We start from the raw sequence: 9,082 nt of genomic DNA on the forward strand, positions 1-9,082 counted from the left end.
AGTAGCAATAAAAACATACTTTATTTAAATAAAAGAATCAACCAGTGAATGCATAAATAAATACGTGGAACAACAAATTGATGTTTCTCAATTAATAAAACACACACACACACAGCCCATGAGATGCTCCTGCTAAGAGTTTTCAGTGCACCTGGAATAAAATCCCAACTCTTTGCCCCTGCTCACTCACTTCTCTCTCCATTTGGCTCTGACTCATCCCAGCTCCAGCCATGCAGGCCACCTGTCTGCTCCTAAGACATGGCCAAGTGCCTCTGCAGATGCTGTTCCTTCTGCCTAGAATCTTGCCTACCAGTTGTCTCCTGCACCTCTGGCAGGTATGGCTTAAATGTTACCTCCTCAGAGATGCCCTCCCTGACCACCATATGCCCCTTCTAATTTTCCTTTATAAGCCATTCCACTCCACAGCCTATATATAACCATGTATTGTCTTAAGGGCCTGTTTCCCCCACTCAATTTCGAACTCTAGGGGCCTTTCTCTGTTTCCTTCCACCCCATTTCCCCAGCGCCCTCCCTCCACAAGGGGCCCGGTACACAGTAGGCGCTCAATAAATACATGCTAACGTAATGATCACAGGAATCCCGCTGCCTAGCAGTAACTTTCCAAGACCCGGCTGGACTCATCCCCAGGCCCTGGAAGGTTCCCCGAGGACAGGGCACGGCCAGTGGCGACCTGTCTGGGTCCGGAGCTCAACTGCAGGGTCAGAGAGGCACGCTGTGGGGGCTGGTGCGGCTCCTCTCCGAGGCTGCGGCGCAGGCGGCAGCGGTGCCAACCTCGGCGGATCTCCGACTGCACCTGCAACGGGTAGCGCTCAGAGTCGGTGCCAGGCACGCCGTTCGCTGTGCTGCCGCCAGAGGGCGCGGGCGGCAGGCCGGGGCTCTCCCTACCTCCTTGTTGATGAAGCAGTAGAGGAAGCTGACCAGCAAGCCCTGTCAAACAAGGCGTTATATCAGGGATTGGGGACAGGCTTATGAGCACCTCTTTAAGAGCTCGGGCCCTTGCCAGGCCCCAGACCACCTCGGCTGCCACTATCCCGCTTCTAGACTTTTGCAGGCACCTCCCAGGCTCCCTGCTCCCCCCTCTCCTCCCCAGGTTGCTGAGCAATAAAAACCCTGGATGTAATAACCGCTTCCCTAGTTTCTATCCCACGTGGGCAAACTGCTTAACCCCTCTGGGCCTCAGTTTCTTCATCTGGAAAATGGGGTAATACAATGGTGGTTGTGAGAATTGAGATACTGGTATGCAAGAAGCTGTAGTGTCTGGTACATAGTGTTAAACCTTTTACTTAGTCTTATGATTTATCTTACCATTATTATATAATCATTAGTAAATATTAATAAATCAAGTTTATTATTATTTGCTTAATTTTAATTATTAATGATTATTCTAAATTATTGATAAATAAATTTTCATCATTATTTTTATATTTGTGTTTCACAAATAAATATAAAATACATTTGTATTTATAATTAATAAGTTACTTGATAAATTAATACAAGTCAATTATTTATATGTGTTATTGGTAAAATATTACTTGTCTTATCTCCCCCTTGCTCCACTGGCTCCCACTGCTTCAGGCCCGCCAGCCCTCCTCCATGGTGACAGGTACTCCCACCTCAGGGATCTGACATGTGAGGTGCCTCTTCCTGGAACACTTCCCCCACTACCTGCCCCGCTCATTCCCTCGCCTTCTTCCGTCTTTGCTCCAATATCTTCTTCTCAGGGAGGCCTTCCTTGACCCCCTGCCTGTAACTCTATCTTTTGTCTAATCTTCACCTCTATTTTCTTGCTTTTTTCCCTCTACTCACATCTTACCATCTGCCATTCTGTATATATTTTACTTATATACCATGTGTGTATAGCGTCCATCTCTCCTACAAGAATGTAGAGACCATTTCGGTTCTTGGCAATATTCCCACAATGAGGTAGGAAAAATGTATGCAATAAAAATGTGCTGAATTTAATGACATGAACAGGCATGTGAGGTGAGACAAGTGTTGTCCCCACTTTAGAGATGAGAACACTGAGGCCCAAGCAGGTAAAACAGGGTGGGGACTAGGGTTAGGGCAAGCACACGCAGGGCCAGCCTTACATGTTGGAGTGAGTGCCTTCCTGTCTTTTGCGTCCTGAGCACCTCTCTTGCCACCCTAGCTCTGACCGATCTGATTTTGGCCCCAGCCCTGTCCAGTCTCAAAGCCCTAGATCTTCACCAGGAGGCAGTACTGCTAAGGCCTCCGTCTCCTGTCTTGGTCCCTGCCGCTTCCTCAGCTGAGAACTGCCCCAGCTCAGCATCCTGTGCAGAATGAATGAACTCGCTTAGTCACACCCAACTCAGTGGCTGCGCCAGGGGATGACTGCAGCCCTCTGCCCCTCGGGGGAGAAGGGCCCCGGGTGGAAGGGTGCAGCCCCTGCCCCCAGCCTGAGCACCTGGAAGGAGCTGAGGAAGATCTCAAAGCCGAGCTTGGCGAAGCGCAGGTGGCCCCGGACTTGCTCCTCGGTCACAGGAGCAGACACCACCTCGTGGACGCCCAGTAGCGGCACCAGCGTCAGCGTGGAGCGAGCCAGCCTGGGAGGAGAGGGCAGCTGTGGGCTGGTGGCCCGGGTCCCCGTCTCACGTCCAGCCCTCTTCCCGCCTTCCCCCGCCCTCCCCCACCTTAGCCGGTAGTCCGGACAGCGCATCTGCTGGGTCCTCAGCTTGGACACGAGGATGCCAAGGATTCGGATAAAGATGAAGAAATTAACCTGCGGGGAAAGATAGAGGCTGAGCCAGCCCGATCCCATCCTGGGAGACAGAGGGTGGCACCCCTCTCCCCAGGATGAGAAATCCCCGAGGACTGCCTGGAGGAGGTGGGGCCGGTCGTACCAAAATGGTCATGAAGATAGGGGTGCGTATGATCCACCAAATGGCCTTGACGTCGTTCCGCTCCCAGCACCTGGAGTAGGGGTTGTAGAGCTAAGAGATTGAAAACCGCTGGAAGCACCAGGTACGCACGTTCACGCGCCGGGTCCCGCCCGCCTTCCTGAATGCCGCACCCGCATTCCTTCAGAGCCCCGCCTGCTCCTGCCCTGGCCCCGCCCTCACCACCCCCTTCCAATCTTTCCAAGCTGCCATTCCTTTAGCCCCACCCACGTTCCCTCCAAGCCCCCAGGTGCCATCAGGACCACCCCACGCTTCCAGCACACCCGCCCAGGTGCCTCAAAGCCCCGCCCGCCTCCCCAGGCCCCGCCCAGACCCCCCCCCGCAACTCACTGCGTGTTCTCGTACAGGTACCTGACGATCACCCAGGGAATGACGAAAAGCGCGGGGGCCCCTGTGCAGACCCCGACCCCCACCCCCCACCCCGCCGCAGCTGTCAGCACGCGCGCGGGCCTCGCCTGGCCCAAGACCCGCGGAATTCCCCCGCTGAGATGGGAAGGCAAAAGCCTAGAGCAGTGGTTCTCAACCTTCTGGCCCTTTAAATACAGTTCCTCACGTTGTGACCCAACCATAAAATTATTTTCGTTGCTACTTCATCACTGTAATGTTGCTACTCTTATGAATCGTCATGTAAATATCTGATATGCAGGATGGTCTTAGGCGACCCCTGTGAAAGGGTCGTTCGACCGCCAAAGGGGTCGCGACCCACAGGTTGAGAACCGCTGGCCTAGAGAGAGGAAGAGACCCCTGAAGCCGACCAGCAGGGTAGTCGGGCAGCGGTGGTGCGCTGGGCCGGGAGGGCAGGGGACAGGGTCGGGGCTCACCCCAGCCGAAGAGCAGGTAGCCGCGGAAGTGGCCCCCCTCGGAGCCTCCCACGAGCACCAGGAGGCTGTGCAGGTAGATGCCCTCCACCAGCAGCCAGGTGTAGTTGGCGCCCACGCAGTACTGGGTCACGATCTGGGCCGTCCTGCAGGGGGCTAGAGCCTGGAGGGTGGCCAGACAGGGGGAGGGGGCCGTCAGGGCGCGGGGGGACCCCAAGCTTTCCTCCAGCTGCTCGTCCTTTCGCCCCCATCTCTTGTCATCAGTCTCCCGCTCTGTATCACCGAAGGGTGGTACCCGTGCTTGCTGTCTCTCGCCCTGTATGAATTCTCCCACTCTACCGCTTAAACAACTGGTATCTTCCATCTCACTATCAAACTTCCCCCGGCCAGATGCCCCCAAATATGGCTTCTCCCACCCCATCTCCTGAGACCTGTGCTCAGCTACACCTCTCCAAAAGTTTCTCCCATCTCTCCACTCCTCTCCCGCCCGCCCCCAGGCTTCCTAACAATGGTTCCCCCCCCCCCCCCCCCGTTCCCAGCCTCAGGCCTCTCTCACCTTGTTCCTCAGTAACAAACGGGGGTCTACCACATCCTCCCACCAGCTGGTTCCCCCAATCTGTCTCCTCCTCACCCCCAGCAGAAGACTCTCTCAGGGGTGGGAAAGGCCAGTGGTTGGTAATATAACAGAGAGAATGGAAAACTCCAATGAAGGAGATGGGGGGTCAACAATGAAGGCGGCTGACTTGGGAGCCCCTCTCCCAAAGTCTTCGGCGTGGTCAAGAGAGAGGAAAACTGTTGCTAGTGTAGCGGGTAGTGGGTAGCTTGGGAACCTCCTGCCCATCAGAGGAGGCGGAACCCCAGTTTGAGAGGAAGAGGGGCGATGCTCACCTGGTCCCACAGGATAGGGGCCTGGTCCCCGGGTGCGGGGCTCAGTGGAGGTAGCAACCGGTCTCGGGTGAGGATGGCTGCTGCCCGGAGCATGAAAGACGTGAACAGGTTGATGTGAATGTAGTTGCGTGTGCAGTGCAGCCGCCTGGGGGTTGGGGAGGCAGTGGGGATCCATGGAGACCTGTCCGTGGCCACATGGAGCCCCTTTAACCGCCTCCCAGCCCTTCTTCTCACAGAACCACCATTGGGTGCCTGTTGCTGGTGGAGCCTGACCCCCCATCTTAGTGGGCAAACTGAGGCCCAGTCTCTGCCACTCACAGTTGGGGGGTCCCACCTGAAGAAGCTCAAGATGAGCAGGGCCAGCAGCAGCGCGGCCAGGGACAGGGAGTAGCCCACGGTGTACATGACCTGTAGCCGCTCCAAGATCAGCTTTTGGTTCTGGGGGGGTACAGGGAAGGACACAGGAACAGAGCTCAGCTCTGGGGCCAGACAGGGGCTGGACAGACATCGATCTGCTCCTTGTTCCTGCCAAACATCCCAATTTTCTCTTGGGGATCCAACTTCCCTTATTTCAATGGGGCTATCTCCACTCCTCTGCTCCAGACTGGACACGTGACCAGCCAATCAGAGCATTCTAACCCCCCCCCCCCCACACACACACACACACAGTGATTAGCCCAGGTTGGGCATATGACCCAGATCAGGACAATAAGAGTCAATCCTGAAAGTTTGGGGCTGCGAGGGTTGGCGGAGGCTACAAGGGGCTGTGAGGGCCGAGCCCCTCGCACGAATTTTGTGCATCGGGCCGCTAGTATAAAATAATATTGAATGACAATGTAATTGAAAAATAAAAATTTTAGCCCTAGCTGGTTTGGCTCAGTGGATAGAGCATTAGCCTGTGGACTGAGGGGTCCTGGGTTCGATTCCAGGCAGTCACATGCCCGGGTTGTGGGCTTGATCCCCAGTCCGGGGCATGCAGGAGGCAGCCAATCAATGATTCTCTCTCATCATTTGTTTCTCTCTCTCTCTCTCTCTCTCTCTCTCTCTCTCTCTCTCTCTCTTTCTCTCTCTCTCTCTCTCACCCTTCCTTTTGGAAATCAACAAAAATGCTTTTTTTTTTTTTTAAGGAAAAAGACAAATTTTAAAAAGAATCAGTCCTGTGACATTATGCTGGAACTATTGAGAACAAAACTCAGTCTTCCCACAGTGTTGCTTGGTTGGTGGGATGTGAGCCTGGTGCTAATGGAAAAGACAAACCTGTTCCACCCCACAGAGAAGATGAGACCAGCACATAGAAAAACACAGGCACACGATGGCGAGCAACAGAGAGATCCCCAACATTATTCGAACACCTAGATCCAGCCGTGCCTGAAGCTGTGCGTGGCTGAATATGTTTCAGTCACATAAATAAAGACTTTTTTTTTTTTCTGCATCAAGCACGTTTACTTGGAATTTCTATCACTTGGAACCCAGAGTCCTGAACAGTACAAGGGATTTCAGGCTCAGTCTGAGGCTGCTGCCTTTTCACCTCTCCCTAGACATCCAATCTGAGTCCCTCACCTCTTCTTACCTGATAGGTCCCATTCTTCTCTGGGTTCTCACACTGAGAATGGTCTCTCCAAGGTCCCCATTGGCCATCACTGCCACACTGGCGGAGGACAAAGCCTGCAGCCACTGGGGGAAATCGGGGGAGGGGATTAGAGGCACAGAGAAAGAGATGGAGACAGAGAGACCAACTGGGAGGAAAGGCAGAGAGAGAGAGCCAATGTGATGATGATGATGATGAGCCCTTCTATGGAATTTTACACGTATTAATTTAATATTCATAAGATACCTATGAAGCTGGTGCTATCATCAATCCTATTTTACAGATGGGGAGGTTGATGTATAAAGACATTAAATAAACTGCCCTGGACCACATAGCTAGTTAGGACAGAAAGATCAGGATGCCCAGAGACAGACTCAGATAAAGGAGAGAAAAAAAGTACCCCTAGTCCTAAAGAGAGAGAGACAGCCAGAGAAGGGGCATTATGTGACAGAGCCAGGATCAGGGCGACCCAGCCCGGGTTGGACAGTCAGAGGAGACACCCAGCTGGACAGAGAGGAGCAGGGCATGGGCTGTAGGTGAGTTTGGGGGAAGTGGTGTCTGGGGCAAGGGTTAGAAGCTGTTTGTGTCCAGAAAGGCCCACAACCCAGAGGGCACCTCACCGTGACGGTGCCAGGGCAGGTACCAGGGGCAGGAAGCACGGGCAGTGGTGTTGGGTGCAGCGTAGTCCCAGCAGACGTACATATCGAAGGACCCATTACAGGCGAGGCCTGGAGTGGCATAGGGGCAGATGTCGGGTGGATCGACTGCACCCTCTGCCCAAAGCCCTCCTCCTCACACCCACAAGCCCTGCCCTAAGCCCACCCACCGGGAGTGGTCCAACCCTGCAGCGCCACAGCTGCGCCCATCAGACCCCAAGGCCCGCCTAGCCTCCGAGCCCTACTCGGGGCTCCCCACCAAGCAAGTTCCCGCTGCACGAGGTTCCCACTGCTGGAGGCCCTTTCTAGGCTCCACTCAAGCCCCGCCCCCTTTCGGTACCTTTCAGGCCCCGCCCACCCAGTGAAGCCCCGCCCCTTTCTGTTCATCCAGACCCCGCCCGCCCAGTGAAGCCCCGCCCCTTTCTGTTCATCTAGACCCCGCCCGCCCAGTGAAGCCCCGCCCCTTTCTGTTCATCTAGACCCCGCCCGCCCACTGCAGCCCCGCCCAAGACCCCGCCCATTCCAAGCTTCTTCCCAGACTTGTTCCATTAATCCGAGTAGCATCCCACTCGGATCCAGGCCCTTCCCGCCGAGGCCAAGCCCACATCTACCCCGGACAACTCCTTCAGGCCCAGCGCCTGGTCCTTAGCCCACCCCCCTCAACCTCAGCCCTTACCGTCCTCCCAGCCCACCCCTCCTGGGGGGCCCAGCCCTCCTGCTCCCCAGTCGCACCTGCCGGGGGCTCCGCGGCCTCCAGGGTCCCCTGGCACTCCCTGCGGTAGCGCTCCCAGCGCTGGTACAGCGCCCGCGCCGTCTGCTCCTCCGAGCCTGTCTACGGAGAGAGAGAAGGGAGGACGCCCCCACCGACCCCGCTACCAGGCTGCCTGGTGCGTGTGCGCCAGAGACCCTCGTGGGGCCTGGAGGGGCTGTCCTGTTTGCCCAGGAGCTTGGGTGGCCGAGAAACCTCTTCTAACTCTTGAGGGGAGCCTAGAAACCTCCAGGGGAGCTGCCTGGGGGACTGAAAACCTCCAGGAAAATTGCGGGAATGGAAATCAGCAGGAAGATTTGCGAGGCAAAGAAGACGGACTGGAAACAACCACCTAAACTCGAATCTGCGCGAGTGGGGCCGTCTCTAAACCTCGGCCCCGGGGGCGACTAAACCGTCCCAGACCCTCCGAGCCCTCGCCCCCCGCGGCTCCCGGGTCCTCACCTCCGCCCTCGGCAGCAGCGGCCCCCACAGCCAGAGCAGCAGCAGCAACATCAGCAGCAGTCTCCGGGGTGCACGGGTCGGCATGGTGAGGGCGGGGGGGCCCGGGGGGCAGCCGGCCTGGAGGGTCCGAGGGCGGGGTCAGGAGCCTCCGCCTTCCGCCCCCAGCCCCAGCCTCAGGCCGCCGGGCTCCCCGGGATTACACACGCGGACTCCGAGACAGCGTCCCCCCGGCCCCCCCCCCCCCAGCCCCACACGAGATGATGGGGTGGGGGAAGATGCGTGAGAAGGGACGAGGCTGGGGTCCGACCCGCGATCCCCGGGCCCACCCGCAGCTGTTGCGGGAGCAGCGGCGGCGAGGGGGGGCGGTGTTTGCTGAGGGCGTGGTTGCCCTAGAGCTGCGCCGGCGGAAGTGCTAATGTCACCCGGAGTCTAGACGTGGAGACCGGGGTGAACCTGGGGGCCGCCTGGCAGCGGAGGGCACGGGGCTGCAGACGGCCCTCGGAGTTCCCACTCCCTGAGTCCAAAGGGTTTTTAAATCCAAATCGGGGATAAAAACCTGGCGGTAGGGAACTTATCCCGCTGAGGACAAAGCCCGGAGTCCGTGGGACGTGCTCTCCCGAGGGACTGGAGAGGCTCAGACCCCGGGCTGAGGTGTGCAGGGGCCACGTGCCTGGAAATCTGTCTCTCGCGCTCAACACCCCCCACCACGCAGCACCAGGTGGGGGCAGGAGAGGCGGGGAGGACTTCAGACCAGACCACAGACACGGGTCAGACCCGGGTCAGAGATGCAGGAGACAGACACAGAGCGAGAAGCGGAGACAGATAGGAGAGGCGCAGCGAGAGGCCGGAGACCACAAGGCGGAGAAAGAGACAAAATGTGGGCTCGGCGGCGGAGGAGATAGAGGCCCAGAGCTACTTAGAGGTTCCACAGAGATTGGGAGACGGGGACGAAGATAAGACACCGGGTTAGAGGAGGTTAGAGA

At 56.9% G+C, this 9,082-nt stretch overlaps 1 protein-coding gene across 1 annotated transcript; it reads right to left on the reverse strand.

Annotated features, from left to right (window-relative positions):
* Window positions 1–8,277, reverse strand: GIPR (gastric inhibitory polypeptide receptor). The gene is made up of 13 exons (XM_036302844.1): window positions 8,100–8,277; window positions 7,622–7,721; window positions 6,854–6,961; window positions 6,216–6,319; window positions 4,980–5,083; window positions 4,646–4,790; window positions 3,761–3,920; window positions 3,270–3,330; window positions 2,883–2,952; window positions 2,673–2,761; window positions 2,447–2,585; window positions 907–948; window positions 1–814 (listed from the first exon to the last, which is right to left on the reverse strand). The coding sequence occupies exons 1-13, from the start codon at window positions 8,181–8,183 to the stop codon at window positions 608–610; spliced, it is 1,413 nt and encodes a 470-aa protein (XP_036158737.1). The 5' UTR covers window positions 8,184–8,277; the 3' UTR covers window positions 1–607.
* Between the last annotated feature and the right edge of the window lie 805 nt (window positions 8,278–9,082).

Source organism: Myotis myotis, unplaced genomic scaffold, assembly GCF_014108235.1.
Source record: "Myotis myotis isolate mMyoMyo1 unplaced genomic scaffold, mMyoMyo1.p scaffold_m19_p_34, whole genome shotgun sequence".
NCBI classification, from domain to species: Eukaryota; Metazoa; Chordata; class Mammalia; order Chiroptera; family Vespertilionidae; genus Myotis; species Myotis myotis.

Bases quoted from the DNA above. Each gene is read 5' to 3' on its own strand.
- GIPR (XM_036302844.1), bottom strand. From the start codon at position 8,183: ATGCCGACCCGTGCACCCCGGAGACTGCTGCTGATGTTGCTGCTGCTG. The intron at 6,962-7,621 runs GTGCGACTGGGG...ATGCCACTCCAG, and splicing joins GGCCGCGGAGCCCCCGGCAG to GCCTCGCCTGTAATGGGTCC. The intron at 949-2,446 runs GTGCTCAGGCTG...CTTGTTTGACAG, and splicing joins TCTTCCTCAGCTCCTTCCAG to GGCTTGCTGGTCAGCTTCCT.